Source organism: Leptosomus discolor, chromosome 2, assembly GCF_034619465.1.
Source record: "Leptosomus discolor isolate bLepDis1 chromosome 2, bLepDis1.hap2, whole genome shotgun sequence".
Lineage (NCBI taxonomy): Eukaryota > Metazoa > Chordata > Aves > Leptosomiformes > Leptosomidae > Leptosomus > Leptosomus discolor.
The window spans coordinates 27,268,051-27,289,722 of NC_141392.1; the positions used below are offsets into that span (position 1 = coordinate 27,268,051).

At 47.1% G+C, this 21,672-nt stretch overlaps 1 protein-coding gene across 1 annotated transcript in view; it reads right to left on the reverse strand.

Annotated features, from left to right (window-relative positions):
- Positions 1-19,427: 19,427 nt before the first annotated feature.
- BCL11A (BCL11 transcription factor A) overlaps positions 19,428-21,672 on the reverse strand; it is a 72,662-nt gene continuing 70,417 nt past the window's right edge. The window contains exon 3 of the mRNA XM_086460800.1: positions 19,428-19,519. Within this exon, the coding sequence (XP_086316926.1) occupies positions 19,428-19,519 (92 nt within the window). The remainder of the gene's footprint in view (positions 19,520-21,672) is intronic.

Below are 21,672 nucleotides of genomic sequence, written 5' to 3' on the forward strand. Positions count from 1 at the left end.
AACTAAGAGGAAAAGTGACTCTTCCCAGGCTGAAAATAGGCACCACAGACTTTCCCAAAACCACTTGCAGGGATTTGTACAAGCAGGCTCCCAGTGCTGAAGGCAACAAAGCCCCATCACAGGCTATGTCCATTGGTACTGAAGTCGAGGAAAGTTTTACCGTTACCAATCAATTTTAGACTTCTCTTCATGAGTTACTACTCAAATAACCTGAGCCTATATGGGTCAAAATTTATTTATTTTATTGGATGTCTAGAAAGAGGCATTCACTAGTTTAACCATCTAATTGCCAACTTATCTCCTCAAATTTATGATTCACCTCAAGTGAGATCAACACCCGAAACACTACTTCAACTCCTGCTGTTTCAGTTAGGCATCCAGCTGAACATGATCCAATTTGAGCAGAGTGCTTGAAATACCTTACCTACTCATATTTTTGATGCGTTAAAAATAATCTACAATACACATACATCTGGAGAAATCTGATGGAATGAACTCAGATTTTAATGCGATGTTTTATGAAGTTATTAAAAAGAAAAAAAAAAATTAAAAATCAACTCTGAAGAAAACTTTTCTCTCTGGGTAGTTCCCCCAGCTCAGCATAGCACCAAGAAAAAGTAATTCATCCCAATCAAAGTTGGGACTTGGCCACAACATCTTGAAACAGATCCAGATCTCTTCCCCTGCTTCTTCAGGGGTGATAAAACATGGGGGGTTGCTCTGATCTGGCAGAGAAGAGGAAGCAGAGGTAGCACTGAGAGGTAAGTTTATCTCTCAGCTCCGCCTTGAGAAGGATGGGGTGTTTGTATGGGGAGCACTGGTCCTCGGCCACCGCCAGGCTACCTTGTGGACCGCTCTCTGGGCTGTCGTGTATACACTTGTCCCATACATTAAAACACAAGTAATTCTTTCTCAGATCTCTGGATATTTTACTCCATCTCAGTATCACTTTACAGCGACCATAAATCAGCCGTCCCCCTTCTCCTTCCCTAATATTTTATAAACTGCAGAAAGTTGAGTATTTTTCGGCCCAACAGCCTACATAACCTATAATAAATGCCTCTCTTAATGTTGCTTTATTTTATCAGTATTGCTAGACTTCTTAATGGGACTCTAAGCTCCTGACTAACAAAATATATTATCTGTCATATTCTGTATTTATTTTTACTGCGAGGAACAATGATGTTCTGTCATGACCAGCACAGAGTAACAGAGGTCAGAGCCCCTTAATTGAAAAAACACATAAGCTGACCAGCCAGTCCCAAACCCCAATGGACTACCAGCACCCAGTCCACAGCCATCACTTTTTGGGGTCGCGACATACGCCTGCAAGAGGGGCTTAGGCAACTGACATCCTATTTCTCCCTGGTGGGAAACAACACCTAAAGGATATTACACAGCACATTATGGAGGAGTTTTGGGGAAAGGCAAAAAAAATAAAATCTCCAGCCAGGGTAGCACAAGGTTGGCTTGCCTTCAGGAAACGCCTGGTTGTATGCAGCAGCTGTGGTGCGAGTAGTACAACAAATTCACTTACTGAATGACAACAGCTTTATTGGCAAGCCAATTCAATTAAAGCCACTGCAACCAACAAAGTCGCAGGCAGCGCTCGCCGCATAACGAATATGGAATCATGCCTACGTTTCCCCAAGTGCCCTCAGCCCTCCCTGTCCCTCTGCATGAGAGGGAAAGGGATGAATGAATTAGGCTCAGATGATGGTAATTAATGGCTTGGCTGTCAGAGAGGCATTTTGTCTGCCCGGCAGTTGAAAGCTCCATATTACAGATAAAGTCCCAGCACTGCCCAGACAGGGGAACCCGCCTCCCGTAATGGTGGGAGCAGGAGCAGGGAGCGTCACTGGTTTGCATTGATCAACGTTGCGCTGTATTGATAGGTAAATAATATGTTCATTTTTCATTTTCGCAAAACATATCCTTCGGGCTACAGTTACAGGATCTCTGACACAAGCTTATTAAGAAAAAAGTATCCTTGATGCTGGGCTATAAACAAAACAAATATTCTTGTAAAATATACATAAGAATTCATTTTAGCCTTTGGTAAAATAGATAAAACCTGGATTTTTTTTTTTTTTGAACAGTAGAACTTTGCTTTCTAATGCATTTCATTTGAGACCTCACAAACACACGAGTGATTTTCTACCATTACTGAAATTACACAGCTTTCATTGACTTCTGTAGCATGACAAATAATTAATTGGTCCTGCCCAGCTAAAGTGACAGGAGTACTGCTTTCCCCAAAATTTCAGTAAAAGGGAAGAATCGAGCCTTAAGTCCTAAGCTCTCAAAATATCTTGCAAGGCTTCTCTCATTAACTCATTTATGAACAAGGAGGGAAAAAAAAAAAAAAATAGCGTACTGAAAGCTTCCGGGCAAAACCCTGTTGCGCTGAAGCCACAGGGAGTGTCAGTAACGCAGTGGTGGTGGGGTCAGACCATTCACCCAGACCTGTGCATCCACAGGCACATGGCAAGCCAGAGCAAGTGCCCCGTCTCGAGCAAGCCAACTTTGCTCCTGGCTGGTGATACCCTACCTCTGCCCCTCACAGCATCCCCCTTGCTGCAAACAGAAACCAGGTTTCACTAATTTTAGTTTTTCTTTCCATGGAAAGAAAGAAACCTTTATAGATGCCTTCTTACTCTCCTTTCCCCATCCTTACTTCCAAAGACCCAATGCTAGCTAGAGGTGCTCAGAGTTAAATACAGCCCTAAACCCCACAGCCCTTTTTAATGTGGAACAGAGGGAAATTGAATTCAAAGCAGCAACCAGGAAGCACAGGGTGTTTCTGGGCCTTTTTTCAAGTTTTGCATTATGAAATAAAATCTCCTCTTTTCAGAGCATGCCAGTGTAATTGCCTGGCTGCTTTCTGTGTCAAAGTGACCAATACTTTCTGCGCCTCTGGGAATGTAAAACTGAAGAAAACATCACTCATTTGGACATTCATTATGTGACTCGTTATTGTACATTAAACATTTGTATCCTTAAAATAATGGCCTCACTATTACCAGGCACAAGATTCCCACTTCTCAGTTTAGTTCAAAGATGAGGGCACCACTGGAGCTCCAGCGGGGTGACACCCAACATTTAGAGGACCGTACCACAGTGGAAAATATTTCTGGTTTGTTTGTGTCACGGAAAGCATACGCCTTTTCATTTCCAGGCAGCATTTCAATATTTATTAGGCAGTAGACTAATGGCACAATCCTTAATCACTCAAACAAGAACTGATGAGAGTGGCCCAGGGTCTGCAGGAGTCAAGGACGATGTTTCAATGGATAAGTCTTTATCTTGCAATCCTTGCTACTGGAGTTACCCAAAAGCTAAAGCCCGGTAACCCGAGCTGGAGATGCAAGGGCAGAGAAAGGAGCAGCCAAAATGTTTCAAGATATCTTTACGTTTCCTCCAAGCTAAAAACACCAACATCACCTCGGGCCACCACTGGGCAATAATGACAAGGCCATGATGAGTGAAGCCAGGCTGCTCTGGCTGGGTGTATAGCGGGACAGACGCCTAACAACGCAAAGTCACGCTGTCTCCGTAAGTGACTCATTGCCTGGGAGATACAACCCTGAAGCAAGCTTGCACGAGGCCACAGCTGCCACTAGGCATTTTCAAACCAGTCCAGCCAGTTGTAGCATGGGTTTGCCAAAAAAATGAATAAAGCTGATCTTTGCTGGGGTTTTCAGAGGGGAGGTTTGGGGGGGTGGCAGGGGGGGTAATAGACCAGGGCTATGGTGTCTTCAAGTACAAGTTGATACAACCCCACCTAGGGAGAGGGAGCGACCACAAAGACTAGCGGTGTTGGAGACAGATCCTTCTGTTCCGGGGAGACCTAGACTGAGCTCAGCACCATGCAGACCCCAGACGTATCTGCTGGACTGGGTAAGCCTGCCTCGCTGCTTCTGTGACGAGAAAAAAGAAAGACAAGGTGTCGCCTGGGCCGGGTCTTCTGCCTGAAGCCAAGCCCAGGGAAGGGGTGAAGGGAATAAAAGGACCTGTGACCAGAGGAGCTGGTTTGGCTTTGGTGCAGGACCAGCATCTGCTGCAGTTTCTTCCTTCATCCACCCCAGTTACAGGCAGGACTAGCTGTGGGGGTCCCCCAGCTCCAAATCCTCCTGCCCACCTCCCTACAGCCCCATCCCCACCACACCACTTACAGAACTGCGGAGGGAGGCCATTTCAGCAGAAAAATCCAGCAATTTTACATAATCTGGTCTCCAGTCAGCACATTTGCTTCTGTAAGGTCCCCTACTACTTGCCTAAGGTACAGAGGAATTAACCCATAGTGGTTTCATCCCTGACTCACCAGCAAGGGAAATGTGGTCATGATACAAAGATGCTCGTCAGAGAGGTTGAATATTCCCTCCCTTTCAGCACTTATAAGAGATGCCGACATCCCAAACCAATATAGTTTGGCGATTTTTATTAATTTAGCAGGGCTTAGAGACCTCCAATGAACTTCAAACCCCCAAGATAAACTACCAGAAACCAAAAGTCTTCTGCCCACTGCAGCACTTTCCAAAACCATGAATTTTCAGATACAGGAAATAAAAATATATTTCTGCCAGGATAGCAGGGCAACACATCTTCTCGCAGTTAATACATCAGCACAGACCATGCCTCCAGCTCTAGAGGTATGTCTGCAAAAAACACTACACAATCCTGCACACTTGTAATACCCAATGTATTTCTCTTGCACAGATGAAGGGCTAAGCTGAGCCTGTGGTGTCAGGGAGCATAGAGGCTTTCCAAAAATCTAATGCATACTCCATGCTAAGCTTTCTCCACTGGCAAATACGGGAGAAAGATGGTGTGATACAATATATATTGCAGATGCCATCCTGTGGGCATGGGAAGATCCTCAGGAGATAATGTGTATTTGCAAAGAGGTACAATCTTAAAGACAGGATTACTTTAAAGAGCCGGAGCAGAGAGCAGCGTACGGGTACAACTCCCTTGCCCATGGAGAGCAGATCCCTGGTAAACATGCAGTCCTCCCTGTCAGGAACAACCTAAGGTGATCACATAGATGAGCAAGTCCAGATGAAGTGCCAGCTAAGGCTCAGCATGGCACACAGGTGAAGTTCAATAGGAAGCATCTTGTAAAAGCCTCCATCCTCCATAAACTTGGCAAAGATGTCCTTTGTTTTCTCCGAAAGTAACACAGATTCGCTGCCCCATATCCAGAGCATGCTGGGCATCTGCAGTAAGCTGGCACTTCTGAGTACAGACCTTGCACAGTCCCAAAGGTTTTTTTGAGCCCAGAGAGATGTTTTTCTGAGCTAGCCAAACACAATTCAAGACCACAGGCTTTGCCTCTCAGGTCCAGCCAAAGAAACAAAGCCAGCTCAGGTGTGAGCAAAAGGCTAGTAGCCAGTGCAGACCCCAGGTCAATGCTGATATCACAGTGCCACCAGCTAGGCCCTGGGACCCCCACACACTTGCAGCTCACCCAGTGCAGGGGACCCTCTATGACACTTATAGAGCATCGAGGCAAACCCACGAATACACGAAGCCTCTCATCACAAGAGCACAAACTGCTGCTTCTCCTTCCAAGCTCAGCTCCAGCCCTTTGCTTCTGAGCTTGCTATCAGCAAGAACAGCTGGAGGAGAAGTGGGCTGAGGTGCCCTTGCCTGTGGGTGATTAGCAGAGGGGCCAGCATGGCCACAGCTGAAAGCCATTCCCGTTCCTGGCCAAGCAGGACAGCCTTGAATGCTTTCTGAGCTGCATAAAAGGGATAGTGGGTCAGGTTTTTGAATCCTAAAGTAGCCTTGTCTCCTCCGTTTTCTCTACCTCTGTTCCCATCTCTTGCTGCTCCTGCCTGGGCTCCCTGGATTGATCCTGGCCCTGGTCCATCCCCTGGCTGTGCCTGGAGCTGTCAGTGGAACTTGTGACCTGCATGGGGCTCTGCCCACCTAGGTCAGACCCTATGGGACAGTGCCCCATCAGTGAGGTCACACTGAGCCCTGGCATCACCCTTGGCTCATCCCCATCATGGGGCAGCTCCAGTCTCACTGATGCTCTCCTAATGGAGGTAGCATGCGCCAGTGTCCCTCCTACCCACATTTCCTAATTAAATCATTCAAGGGTTGTTGTGTTTTGGGGGCATAACTCCCTCTTTTTCTTGCTGAGGGTGATTGCGTTGTCAACACAATGGTTCTTGTCATCCTACCAAGAAGAAAGTCATGCACGAAATCAATAAAGCTTTGCAAGTACAGACTAGAGTCAAGTGGTGGGGAAGGCAAACTCCTTCAATCCAGAATTTACATCATGTTCACCAAGCATTATTTTTTTTAAACCACCAGCATTGACTTTTCTGATAAATCATCTGGCTGTGTGTGGTAGGGATGTAACCCAGTGCACGTGAACCAGTGCATCAAAGTGAATGGCATGCATGAACTACCAGTGAATTGGGAGCTGTGATCTGTTACAAACTTGCCAGGAGACCCATGGAATGGTACCATGTGCCACGCATCACCATCTTGTCTCTTGTGCAACTGCCAGGTTTCAACAGTGCAAGATTTTGGTGGAAGGTCACTGATAAGCCCTCATCACTCACCTCTTATTGAAGTAGAGCTGCCTTGACTTCAATTAAGAAAAAGAGGACAACTCATGTGGTTTGGGGAGGGCTTTTCTTCATCCTCCCCTCTTTTGGCTTACGGGTTTCTCCCTGTGCCCATCCACAGCCCACAGACCCAGCATGTAACTATATATTAACTAAACATCTCTTCTTCTAAAAAAGAAAATACACAATGTACATATGGTTTAGCTGGAGCTTAAAGGGATTTGGAGTCCAGGACTGGAATTATTAATCTACAGTGTTTGGACAAAGGAATTTATAGGAGGCATTTGCTAAACTAAAACTCCCTGGCCTTTTAGCACCCCTGGAAAGAGAGGGGGAAAAAAAGGGCAGAACACAAAGGCATGCTGAGGAAAAGTTAATTTTTTCCATCGGACTCTTGTGTGTGCCAAATTATCCCTTAATGTAAAGTCTCCTGAACTTTTACTTAAACAATGTTGGTAATGAGGGACCAGCTCACCACACTCAGCTTTCCACTGCTCCTCTCCCCTCGGGTTTGGCAGGGGGCTGGTTTCCAAGAGGCCAATGGTTAACCATCACGGGCTGAGCGTCCACAGGGCAGAGCCGAAATACCCCAGTAAGTAACTATAGGTTAATCATATTTACTGCGGCTCTGTTGTCCCAAGATTTTCAGACAAAGGCTAAATTCAAGAAAACTTAAAAAGAAACAGATCTTCAGAGCTGATTTATTGGGAATGCAATTAGGATGAGGGAGAAAATCTAATTACCAAGTAATCTCACTTCTTCCCCCCTAGCTGATTTAAAGAGGAAGCTCTCAGTGTAATAACTACTTTCTGGTTTACTTTTACTTCTTAGCACGACAGTTGTTGAAACAGCTTCAGTGTTTTCTCAGCTGCATTTTTATGTTCATACTAAGAATGGGATGAAATGGTTGGGACATGTCAAAGGAAGGGAAAAAAAGAAAAAAGTGATTGAGACACTAACATTAAAAAACAGCCCCAAAATATTTCAGAGGAGCTAAAAATTCACCTGAGGCTTCAATGTGATTGAGGAGAGGCCAGAAGAACAGGTCATGCATGTGGCTGTCCCTCCACTTCCCAGAAGCATACATAGGAAAGTGCTGAAGGAGTGCCAGGACTGTTTGCCTGCAGGTCTATCCCATGTAGATACATAATTACAATGGGAACTAGTGGCACAAAACCTTGTGTTTAGCCCGGCTTGGTGGTACAAGATCTTTAATCTGCAGTGGACGGGGTACTGGGAGGCACAGCCAGGCTTGGCTCTAGGAGGGCAGCAGCCAGACGGTAAGCCCCACATTGACAGAGCTGGAGCTGCAGTGATTAATGCACATTAAATAATAATAGTAACACAAATACAAAGTATCTCTCACATACAAGCACCTGCTGAGCTGCAGACCCTCATGGCCATCCCAAGCTCCCACCACAAGCACTCGACCAGCACAACTGCATGTCCATCCATTGCAAAACTTATTGCAATTCAGAGTGGTACAACACACACATCTTTAATTACTGCTTATTATTTATCTCTCCATAAGCCTTGGAGCTCTGAGTCTTGAAAGACTTAGATGTGTTAAGATATGTGGCAACTTCATCGCTCTCATTCTGTTATTTTTATTATTCCAGGTATGGCAATACCTATGTAAGCATGAGTTGATTCCCATCACTAATGCACCCCACAAGGAGGGAGAAAATGGAGGTGCATCGGTGGCCCCAGATAGGAGCAGAGGCGTTTGCCTCTTTGGAGATGGGGAGTGGTTTTGGGGGCTGGTGGGGAGAAGTGGAAGAAAGATGCTGGGCAGAGGTACGGGGCAGGATGCAGATGATTACTAAATATGCATCTCTAGCAGCTCAAACCCTTCATCGCTCATCTGCCGGGCAAAGGCAGAGCAGGAGAGCCTGACACAGCTTGCAGCGAAACAAAAAAGAAAAAAAAATCCAAAACACAACACATGCAAGAAGACACCTTAAAAGCATTCCCACAGCCCTTTGCCAATCCACCTAAATCCTGACCTGGAAGAAAACACCCCACCTTGTCCCAGGCTCTGGTGAGTCATGCCAAAACCTGCCGAGCAGTGCAGGGAGAAGGGCCCCAGCCGCAGGGGCTCCCGGTGGGGGGGAGCGGCACATCCTGGCCAGGGCCATAGGCAACGATTGTCCCCTTCCCAGCTGTGCCTCCCTGTCTGGGGAGGATTCGCCTCTGCCTACAGTGCAAGAAACAACATTAAACTCAAAAAAAAAAAAAAAAGAAAGAAAAAGAAAAAGTCCTGTAACACCTAGGAGTCCCACTGATTTTTGAGGCTGCTCACTGCTCTTTCTCCCTCCTTAAATCCAACCCAGTACAACTCATGGAGGGGTTCAGTCTATTCCTTTAAAGAAGAGGAATATAGATATACATGAAAGTAAAACTGAGATGGCCCTGGTCTGCAGACAGCTCTGCTGCTCCAGCCCTGGGACTGTTATCAGAGCAAGTGAAAAGTCAGACCTTGCATCATCCTCATGAGAAAACGTAAGAGAGGTGTGAGGAGAAGCACCTCTGAGAAGACTTCTGTCCCCAAGCAGCAACCCCGCCACACACTGACAAAAAAAATACACGCCCAGAAACATCCTTGCTGGGGCTGATGTGCCCAGGAACCCTCATCCACCTGACCTGTGCAGTCAGCACATGGCTGGGAGGGAGAACTTGTAAGCAGGTATGAGCCAGCCACTTGTGCTGCTTGCAAATCAATAATTCACTATTTCTCAATTTATTATCCCCAACCACTTCAAGCATGCATAGCAAGTACGTTCCACCTTCATCTATCCCAAGGAGCTGCCATCAAGCTGGACCAGGGCCCAATTTCGGAGCGATGGCAAACCCAAAATAGGGCATCACACTGTCCTGGAGCAAAATCTCCCTGCAGCCCTTCCAGAGCATCCCCAGTGATGGACCAGCTCAGCCCCTGGGAGAGGTCAGCCCTTCGCTGGTGCTAATCCTGGGGCCTTTCTAGGCTTTGGTGGTACAAACATGAGCATGAAAGGGGTGTGTGCAAGACACAAATACATCACCTGCTCCCAAAAGCTGAAGGCTTTCTGGGGTTAAAGATGGAGACTGGATTTAGGGCACTACATTCCCAACTGCTGCAACCCAGGCACAAAAGGAGGCTGGATTTTTGGGGTTGGTTTTTTTATTATTTTTAAAACAAGCTACTGTGTGATATTAAGTGATATTGCCAAATGTCACTAGAGCCATGCACAGGCACAAGCCTGCGTTTAATCTCCCATGGAGGTTTTACAATCACTTTCATAACTTGCTCACCATCGGGGTTTTGCTTTCCGATGCATTGCCCCTTATCTCAGCCTGGCTGCAAGAGAGCAAATCTGGAGTGGGATGCAGAAATACGTTTGTTACTTTCTACGCCGTAATTGCAAACCACAAGGAAGAACATCCTTCCTCATTTCACAGCTAAAAAGCTACAAAACCACAACTGCCTTCCCAGCGGCGATAGCAGCCATCCACGGAGCACCGGGAACAGGAGGATATCCCCTGCGCAGATGTTCACCCCTGCCACCCGCACCGTGGTTTCACAGAGAGAAGCTGGGGGACCTGATAAAGCATCCGGGTCAGAAGGATTTATGAGGCTTCTGTTCCTAAATTGAGGGAGGGGGATGTTCAGAGGGTGCATGGCGAGCCGGGAAACACCAGCATGCCTGGCTGAGATCTTATTGCTGGGGTTCAGCCATGAGCTTTATATTGTCCTGCTCTTTACCCTCTGCCTTCCCACAAAGTTCACTTTGTAAATGATGAGCAAAATTCCCCATCTGTCTCTGCAGCCGGGCACTTTTCAGCCGCACGTGTACATACGATGCTCCGGGTGCTCCTGTGTGGATTCAGGAAGGGGTGGGGGGAAACACACTCACAAAATGCCTCTTTTTATAGATATCTGCTGGACAACTACCATGGTACAGCCTGCTCTATCAGAAAAGGTTGGTTTGGTTTTGGTTTTGGTTTTTAATAGGTGTTTAATACTATTTACCACAAGTGATGATGAGCACCCCTCAGCAGTGCCTGGCCGGCACAGCCCCCCACCAGCAGTCAGCTGAGCAGCAGCCCCAGAAATACATCCAGCCTAACTAACCTATGGCCCCATACAGCTGCCTAGCCAGTCTACTAACCCTGTTACCTGCTAAATTTATTCCTAAACAAGATAAAAGAAGGATATACTGGATTTATTTTCTTTTTTTAAAAAAAAAAAAAAAAAAAAAAAAAAAAAAAAAAAAAAAAAAAGAAGAAACAAACTCAAAGCAAACTGTCTGTATTTCTAGGGGTTTGGCCAGCCCAGCACCTGACAGCAGGCATTACCTACCAATATTTTATGGTCTTTGCTGGCTGCGTGCACACATGCAGCTTTAAAAAGAAGCACTATTCCTTGTAAACAGTGGTTTGGACACAAGTAAGTATTCAATTGCCAGAAAGCGGATAAGGAGGCAGCCTTGGGCTGAGAAACAGGTTTCAATGCACAGCTCTGACCCAGTCCAAGCTCAGCCATTGGGGTCCAGCTGGAGACTTGGGTTTTCCTCAACCAATTAACTCAACCTCAGGAAAACCCCATTATTTCATGCCCAAACCCTAGGCAGCAGCCACAGTGTGGGAATAGAGCCTGACCCCAAAGTTGAGCTGCAGGGCTGGGTCTGGAGCTGGCAGCCCCCATCCCATTCCGGTTTTCATCTCCATAATTGGAGAGATGCTCTACAACTCCACAAAAGAAATAAAAATCACCTAATCCCTGGGTTTCAAGTGAACATATACCTGGTCTCCCTATTTTACTCAACCCTTGACCTCCGCAGGTTACATAGGAGAACTGTATAATACCCAGTTGAAGAGCAATCTTTCAGGGTAAGGGTTTTGTTTTATTTTCTACATTCAAAAAGAGAATTCCAGTCTCCCAAGGCTCACAGGCAGCTGAACCAGGCCTTTTGTCTTTAAGGATGCGAATTAAGGGTACAGCATTTTCTTTGCTTTTTTGAACAAGTCTTGACCTTTCAACCTTAAAACTGGATGGAGAGAGGACCAAACACTCAGAGGCTCTCTCCCTTTCATCCCAGCTGTCCCCACCTTGCATGCCAAGTCGTCCTGCCAGCTCGAGACGTTAACCTCCAGCATCTGACAAACAGCAAGGGCAGCTATTATGCTGCCTTCCAATTTCGGGGAGGGGGGAATAAAATAATTAAAAAAGGCTCCAGGAAACATGGAATGGCCAAAAAAAACAAACTCTGCAGATGTGGTGAAGCCTCAAATTGCTCCCGGCGAGAGTAAGTGCCTCAAACAAAGCACCCAAAACCCACATGGTCCCTTTGACAGACTTTGTGTTTTCTCTAATCTGTAACCAATAATGCTGTCAGCAGCATCATGGCACCCCAGGCACCCCCAAAAGGAGATTCATCACAGAGTGTGTTGTCCAGAAAATCCCCAAAACTTAGATGGGGTCCCAACCAAATGCTTTTTGACCCACAGAGCACCAGTGTGGCACCAAGCTGCTGTTCAGAGATGCCCAGGGACCCAGCCAGCCACTCAGGAGAAGAAACAAACTGCAGGGCAGGTTCAGTCCCCATTTTACACCCTCAAAAACCCACCATGATGCTGCTAGCTTTAGTCACTGTCTCCCCATCTGGATCCAGTGTGAACATATGCTCTTCTGCCCATGATAAGCACCAGTTGCTTCTTCCAACACCGAAACCATGGCTCGGCATCCTTAATTCTGCCTTCAGCAGCTTCTTCATGGCCTGACTTATTACCTTTTTTTTTTTTTTTAAGTACACAGCACAAAAAAAACACACACAGGCCAACTTCAGAGATATTCCCACTAGAAAAATTAAATACTCATAATGCTTTTTTAAAGTGAATTGGGCCCCTTAATTTGCATCTTATAATAAGGATGTTATCGTACTGGTTTATGGCTCAGCTCTTTAGCTTCTATCTCTCAGGGGCTAGATTTCCCCTCATGAGTTCAATAGATGTCTGTGAACTAATGTAATTTTTTAAAAGGCTTTTCTTCTGTATTAACATTACAACCTTTATGAGTTAAAGGTTTTACTTGCTGAAGTGCAGGGCATGTTGGTGTTGCAGAGCCAGGGACCGTACCTGCCAGCGTGGCCACAGAGGATGCTGCAACCTGGGGTTAATCCTGGGCAGCGGGTGAAAACCTTCCTCACCTTCTCACACCAAGCCAAGCTCTCCAGCATACTCTGTCACTTACATTTAGCTTAATTATAAAACATTGTCACTCGAATATTAAAATAATGTTTAATACACAGAAGGGAATAAGCCAGTCTGGAAAAATGCATAATTTCCCCGTGCTTGCCCTGCTAGTCACATGCAGTGAACTCTTCTTTTCCCCCCTCTTTCTCCTAACTGCCTCTTACAGCGATGCTGGGAATAACCTTTCAAGAGCCTTTAAAAAAGCATTTAAAAGCCAGGGAGGTTTTCCCCATCTCTGCCCTTTCCAGAGGTGCCCATCCTCTGGTCTTCTTGCCCTCAGGAGGCAGAGCGGGGCTGAGGTGAGATTTCTCCTCCTGTCCCTTTCCAGCCCAGCATCCATACGGCAGCACCGGGGTCTCTGGAAGAGGAAAAAACAGCAATGACTTGACTAAATCCCAGTGGACGTTTTTAAACTTGCCCAAATTAGGGCCTGGGGGTGGATGCTCAGTATTTCAAAACAGCCAGTCTCCGAGGTGCTCAAACACGCCACGGGTAGGAATGATGTTGAAAATGCCAGCCCCTGCTTTAATATACCCCTGGATCATTCATCACTTCCACACCTTATTTTATATTGCCAGGTTCTACTTTAAATAATGGCTTTTTTTCCCTCCCCTTTAATCACTACAGCTGCAGAAGCTGCTATCTCTTCAGCAGGCAAGAGAGGGAAGGGGGAAAAAAAAAAAAAAAGATAAAAAACAGTTTAAAAGGGATTTGGGGCTGCAAAAAGCCAACAGCAAAAGCCAAAGCAGCTCCCAAAGGAATGTTGCTCCCCAAAGCCTCCGAACAGAAAAGATGAACCCCAGGGGAGCATGCCAGGGAGGCGGCAGGGAAAAGGTTTGTTGGAAAGAGAATATTAAAAAAGTAAGTTTTCTCCATAGTGGATTTAGGGGTGCAGGGGTGTTTAGGGAGAGAGGGGCAGGCAGATGCCACACTGCCCACAAATAGGGGGCCTTTCTGGAGATGAGTGGTGTGACAAGGGCTGCCAGAGGATACCTTGGCCTGCAGGGAAGTGGGACCAAAGTGTCACAGCCACTGGGCTCTGCTCACTGATGCAGGGCTGTAAGAGGAGGTCAGGAAAAGGACAGACACTCACATAAAGAACAAAAATAAAGGTTTATTTAGGGCTCCATCCACTACTCCCTCCCTGCCCAAAGTGTCTTGGCTTTGCAAGGGCACGGCTATTTAAAGAGTCTAATCTGGAATCCCTGTAGGCACTATGAGCTCTGCTACAGATACTCAAGAAGCAAGTTCACAGCCCCATTTTCTGCTGCCTGCAGGTGCGCTCCACAGGAGGCCCTTGGCCACCAACACCTTCGCCAAGCCTCTTGTGATGGACAAGGTACAGACCCAGAGAAACCCAGCAAAAAGTGTTAAGCAGCTGTGGATGCTCTGCCTGCACACTTACCACCTGGAGCAGCTTCGTTCACAACTGGTAAGCATTAAAGTTTTAGCATGAGCTGGCACAGGCGGTACAGCTTTTGGCTGCAGGCTCTTCGATGCACTGATCTGGACAAGCTCTGGGGATCTTCTGCCAGCCCATAGGGGCAATCCGGTGAGAGGCCACCTCTTGCCAAGGGAACCCTGTTGCTGGGGGCAGCCCCCCCATCAGTTCCATGGGGTTGGGCAGGGGTCTTATTGCTCCATCTAGTCCTTCTCATTGAGGAAACATTCATCTTGCCTGGGCATTTGAGGAGGTTAAGCTTAGCAACAATTGGGCTGGGGGAGGAGGGAATGTCCAAAGGTATTGCCTTTTTCATGCCATTTAAATTATGATGTTGGAAAATGTGAAAATAACTTGAAAGGCGGCAGCCCTGTTTTATTAATAGCAAGTATTTATTAGCCTCCTTGATTTACAGTATGTTTCTGAAAGTCATCAGTCCATCACATTCTTCAGCACGGGGGCTGAGTTGTTTTTCTTGTCAACACAATATGGAATATAGATCTGAATATGAGAAGCCAAATACAACCTTCATTTTGCATGCACATATCCCACCAACAGGAGGCCTGTAAATGAATCCTGTATAGCCCTTAGACACATGCATTTGCAGACATTGGGGGAGAGGTGGGAGCTTCTATACATCGCCACTGGAAGCCCAGAGGGTCACGGAAATCGCCAGGGAAGAGCCATCAGGGCTAGAGCAACCTTGGAATGCGTCATGGCATGCGCAAGCCCGCCACAAAAAAAAAGTGGAAATCCACCTCACGATCTTGCTTCTGGGTTTCAACATGAAAAGCTATCTGTCCTTCTGTCCACCCATCAATCTCACTGCAGTATTTGATGCTTACACAGCACAGACACCTCCACCTGACCATTACCATCCCTATTTCCAGATTTCTCCTTTTATTTCCTCCACCCTTGCTGTGGGGTTCTGCTTGTCCAGCTGTCTGTCCGCACCAATTCTGCCTATCACCACAGCACACAAACGCCTGCCCACTGGAACTGCAGCCGAGCCAGTGTTTCCCAGGGATCACACCATGCTCGTTACGGGAGGCCAGACGAAATTAAATTGGGGCCCACTGGTTCTGCCATCTGAACTTCATCACCGCTAAAGACGCAATAAAAGTAATAGCAACAACGAACAAGCCTCTACCAGATGTGCAACTTGATCCAGTGAGATTAAGGAATGAGGGCCATATTTTGGGTTTGTTTGGGTTTTTTTTTGTTGTGTTCCCCCCCAACTCCATCTTTCCTTGGGAATAATTGATTATTTGGACCCCTGTAGAAAATGAATGTTAAGAGAGTGACTTCTAGGGAGAAGAGAAGGTTCAGGGGGTGTTGGGATGGAGGAGCAACAAGGTTCTATTGACTTGAAGCAGACAACATAGAACTGAATGATTAGGCAACATCACACCTGAAATGGGAAAACTGCAGGGGTGGGTTGAAGCAGAGGATAAAAAAGCAAATGAGGCACCACTTTCATTCCGGGGGGTTGTTCAGCTTGCTCCTCAATAATAATTTATAGTGGGATCACATGAAATATCGCACCAGAGCAGGGAGCCCTGGAAAGCCAGCTATGTTTAGCAGGTCCTCCACCTCACCACCAAAAACCTTCAGGTAAAGGCTCACTCCTGGGTTTCACCAGCATAATAACCTCCAACAACCCTCTGCACACCAACACCATGATGCTCCCAAGCCTGATGCTGCCGCTGGTCCCACAGGACACTTAGTGGGATCCAACGCAAAGCTGGGGTTGAAACAAAATGGGGGGGGGGGGGTGGCAGTGTTGCCAGAAGGTCTGTTTAGGTCTGTTTTCAGATCCCCTCTGGAGATACAGTGATTGATAAGTGACCTCCAACACATTTGTTTTCACCACTCTCTTCTCACTTTGTAAAGCCCATGGCCCAAATGCATCACAAATCCAAAATATGTATTATTTTGAAAGAAAAATTTAAGTTAGACTTCACAAAAGACTTGACCTTTGCTGCATTTTAGGGTCAGAAAGTATGTTTAGAAATAAACTACGGCACAGTCAAATCACCTTCAAGTTTGAAAGCAGCTTTTTAAACCCAAAAAATCAAAGCAAAGCTAGCCAATTCCCAGGTATCTTGCTCATCTCAGCCTCCAGACTGGTAAAGAGAGCACTTTTGCTTATTAAAAACTCCAAAACTTTAGGAACCTTGGTTTTGCGTAAGGACCAAACATACTTTGTTATTTAACTCTGACCTGCAGACTGACATACTGGGAATACACTAAAATACAAAATCCCTAGGAATATTGCCCCTCTTGCACAGAAAACAGAGCAGCCTCCAGCTTTGAGGCTAACAGGTTTCCAGCTCTCTCCTCACAGGAAACTCTTGACTCCTATTAATTGACAGAAACTAATTAAGCCACCGTAACACAATGGCTAGCGATCCTACACACACCCAGATACAGCAAAGGGCTTTGCAGCAGCCAAGGCCTGGCCAGACAAAAAAAGGATCCTAACGATACCCCTAATTAAAACACACAGAAGCCCAGGTCACACAAGACAGTGGAAACCCCTGCAGCTCCACCAAAACCTTGTGCTGGGGCTGCCTTGTTGTTTTGCAGGAGCCACATGGAGCCCATGAGCAGGATCAGGCCCCAGAGCTGGGGAGAGGAGCCTCCAGCACAGTCCCTAACACTTCCAAGAGGCTCTCAGCACAGTCATTACATGTATTCGTAACTTTAAGGCAACACATAAATCCTGCAGATGTTTTAAAGTTGGGTGGGTTAACACCTGTATTAAAAAAATATACATTTTAAGGACTATTTCACTTTATCTTCAGCACTTCAGGGAAGGACAGGTATAACCTTTCCCCTCTGTGCTTGTCAGAGCACGTTTAGCTGTCACTATTTTGTTATTTTCTGCTTTTCCTGGGAGAAACACCTGCTTCACACTGGCTGCTGAAGGAGAGATGGGCCACAGCTGAAGAAAGCAGAGCACATCACATCACACTTGTTCCACCAGGCAGAGCACCAAAAGCACTACCAGGTGCCCCAAAAGCCATCTATGCACTAAGCTTTGCCTGTGCTCAGACAAACTAAGAATAAAAACATCCCCAGAGCTGGTCAACACACTGAAAAAGCAGCTTTCCAGCTGCCCTTTATTATAAGCACTTGAGGCATGCTGTCCAGGTGATCTCTGGTTTGCAATTTGGAGGAGAGAGCAGAGCAACCCCCTTTGCAATTAATAACTGTTAGCCCTGATCTGATGCAGCTGCCTGCTCCAGAGACACACCAGGACAGGAGAAGGGGTGCCAGCAGCTAATGGGAGCTGCTAACTCCTTACCGATGGTGTGTTTGCAATCAATAGGCTGCTTAATGCAACAGGATCCACCCCTCCAAGGCTCAAAAAACCCTTATAAGCTGAGATAGGCTGGGACAGAAATTACCTTTAAAAACATCTCCTAATGATAGGAAAAGCTTAGGGTGTGTGCAGACTTTCGGGTAATTGGACCTCAAAGACCAAATCGCTTTAAAAAAGTAGCAATAGCACCAAGTCCCACCAGGCTCCCAGCTTGCCCTGACAGCCGTGTGCGGAGGTGCTTCTGCCACCTGCCCTGGCCACTTGCTGAGCTTTAAGGTATAAAAGTGTCTGTGCTTGTGCTGTGCCCTGGCCCTCGTGAGAGCTACAGCCTGGGATTTAAAAAAAAAAAAAAAAAAAAGAGCAACCGCCACCCATCAAAAAGGCAACAGCATTTTCCCTACAGCTGTTTTGCCCGGGGAGAGTCAACCCAGCTGGGTGTCTCACTCAGATTTTAAGAAAGGAGATGAATAGAACCAGAACTGAGATTGAAGCTAATACATGAAGCAAATAAATCATCTGGCCCCTGCCCCACAGCTCAGCTCCGTCCCACTGCGATCAGCAGTGAGTGCCCTGGCAGCCTGACACGGCCAGCCAGTGACTCCACTCGCTACCCGGCTGGTTTCTTTCACCAAACAAGGTCCGTTCCCACTCGTCGGCGCAGGCATGAGTAGCTACAGCCTATAAATCCCATCAGAGACAGCACACAAGCACGCACTTAACCCATCTTCTGTTCAGCAAAGTGCTTGGGCCCCAAACCAGCAAACTGCTTGGGCGGGTGCTCAGCTCCCAGCAAGGGACAAGTGTCACTGGCAAGGGGGAAAGCTGTGCAAGGGCTGGAGTACTCGGTGGGAGACAGCAGGATGCCAACCTGGTAGCAGCTCCCCTGGGTACCCCGGCTTGGGGCAGGGCTCTGCATCCCCTGGTACTGACAGCATCTCCATAGCAAGACTATTGCTACTTCCAAAACGCACCAGCTGGCCTCGCTTCTCCTTGGACAGACACTAAGGGACGTTATGGATCCCACCAGCCCCAAAAGTATGTAGTTTAACAGCAGAAATCTGGTAGGACAGCCAGTATTCATCAAAAGGAGGTGGGCGCTAGAGGAGAGCTGGGAGATCCCCCACTTCAGCATCACCGAGCTCCAGCAGGGGGTTGCCACAACTTGGGGTGCCACAGCTGAAAGCCCAACGCCTGGTCTAGCTCTGCAGGAAACGTCTGCCTGCCGGGGCCGTGCAGCCCCTCACATAGACACCAGCCCTGGCTTTCTCTTTGTAAACTTGGCACTTTGTTGTCTACAGCCGATACAGTAATACAAAGTCATACCAGCTGCCTGGCCCCTGTTAGCATTAAAAATTAAAGACAGAGCAAACAAAACCTAAAGCTCCAACATTTATTATGGCAATTTCCCACCCACCCACAGACCTACACTGTGTTTTGTTTTATTTTTAATTTGTCACATCAGATGCTCCTTCTGAGAAATGGCACGTCATGGAGATAACCAACAGGCCGGGTTGTCCGCGAGAGCAAGGCAGTCTTTTTCATGGGGAAAGGAGCTGGTTGAAGCCATCGATAAGCCCTTGACCTTTGGTGGGTGGGTTTGCTTTTTTTGTTTTTAGAAAATAAAAAAACCCAAACAAACGAACAAAAAATCCAATTCCAAAGAAGTGTTGTACTCTATTACAAAATATAAATACGATAGTCTTGCAGGCAAGAGGAGCCCAGGGAGCGCTGCCTTCGGCGGGTGACTTCTCAGGCTCTCCCAGGGACGCGGTGAGCCAGCAGGACAGAGGCCACCTCCAGACGCCGAGACGCCGCCAGCCGCTCACCCCACCTTCACCTCCTTTCAGAATTTAAGTGCTCTTGAACTTCCATCCGAAAACTGCCAGACATCCGTGGCTCCCTGGGCGCTGCGCCAGCTGGAGGGGTACGCCGAACCTACAGAAAGCATGGGGACAGAGGAGAGAACAGGTGTGACATGGCCCACGATGCGAGTTATTCTCTTATTTTACTCTTTTTTTTTCTTTTTTTTTCTTTAACAACTAGGACGCCCAACTGTCACAAAGGGTACGGCAGGACGGAGCCCTTCCTTCTCTCAGGCCACACTCTCGCATCCGGCATCGCTTGGCACCATGCAGGAACCACAGGGATCATTTAGGAGGAAAAAACTCTGGGCTTTACTGAGAAACCCAGGCTGTGCCGGATGCTGAAGACCCTCTTAAAGCCATCAGTACTGTTCATATGCCACATGGCAGGTGGATCATGGAGGACCTTCCCCAACTCATCACACATCGGATTTCCCATGGCGTGCAAGTGCACACCACAGCACCAAAGCTTGACCTGCAAAGCCCCAGCCCGTGCTCAGCGAAACGTGTGGGCAACTTGCCATCGACTCTGGCAGCATGGGATGGGGCTCCAGGACAGCAAATGTCCCCAGCTCCACTCACACGGAGAACAAAAGCGGCTGCAAGCCCCTGCTCGAGGCCGATCACCAAGCACTGTGCTACCGCCAACAGCAGGCTAAGGGCTCCACTGCAGGTGGCAGTGGTGGCAAGGCTGGTGCATCGTCAGCACCATGCTCAAAATCCACCTCTGCATCCCATCCGTGGAGTGAGTTTCTGCAGAAATTGCTTCATTAATACTTAAGAGAGTGGCTGAAGGGCTACGTGCAAGCTGCTGTCAAGACTAAATAAGCAGCTCCTAGGCCAGATCTTCACCAGGTGTAAACTGGAGTGGCTCCTCCAAAGTCAAGAGCATGTGCCCGATTTCCCCGCAGGGGGGATTTGTTGCTGCTGATGTCTGAGCCTGACATGTTTCAGGCTGGCGGTAAAGCTGGGTAAGACTTTCAAAGGAGTGCCACAGCCATGAGCCGTACCACCACAACACCACTGCAAACCGTATATCCCACCAAGGGGCACAAAACCCAGGGGGTCCACTGAGCCTCCTGCCCCACAGCGGTAAGTGGACCCCATGCCTGGATCTCTGCGGCTAGTGTGAAATCAGCAGCCGAGCATCTGGGCTCGAGGATCAGCGGCTGTCCAGCAACTCTGGCAAAGAGCCCGACAGGCAATATCACTCTCCTAGTCAATACTATGATTTGACCATGCATCTGCCAAAAATGGGGTTTGACCTTTATAAGAGGGGAAAAAAAGAGAGGGAGGGAGCTAAAAAAGCAGCTGGTATCTCTTTTCTTATTTGTACAAACTCTGCACTTAGATAAACCCCAAAACTTTATCTCATCAGATATGCCAAAGCCTCCTGATTATCAAGCAAAGACATGGTATCACTTATTCCTGTATTTATCTCAGCCCTTGGAAGCATAATAAGTACAAAACATCTGCAGTCCAAATTCTGGATAGTGTTTCAGCACCTCTGTTACATTAATCATTCAAGGCGATTAAACACTAACGGCAAAGGGGTCAGTGCCATAAAAACGCATTCCACCTCGAAAGTTGATGGGGTTTGAGATTTTAATGATAGAGACACTGTTACCCAAATATCGCTCTTATTTAGGGAGACATCTTTTTGCACAGATAGGAAGAGGAAAGTTTCTAGGCAGCGCGGGTCACGCGTGCGCGGGATGCCAAAGGAGCTCAAGAGCACAGGATGGAGCTTTAGACATCCATGCCCCAACCCAACAAACTTCAATGGGTTGACCACACCATGAACACATCGCCACTGGCAGAAAAACATCATGTTAGTGAATTCTGCTTTGATGTTGAGGTGACAGCATGTTGTTGTTCACAAGCTACGCTCTCGCCAGCCAGCTGGTGCTCAAACAACTTCTCCTACAGCAAGAGCTGCTTTTCCTGAAGCTCCTCCAAACCACCACCCCAGCCCTGTGTGCATGGTCGCAGGGCAACACAGCACCTGGAGGGCTCATTTAGCTTTCTGAAACCTGTAAATTTTAGCTTTCTGAACCCTGTAAATCAAACGCATCACTGCACAATTGAAGAGAAAAATAAATAAATCATTGTATGCTTTCCACCTGTTAATCTTGTAGCAGTGCATGAAGCCTAGATCTGCCTAGAGATGCCCAGATACAGATCTGCATGCAATGCCTGTACGATCACTTCATATGTAAAACATAG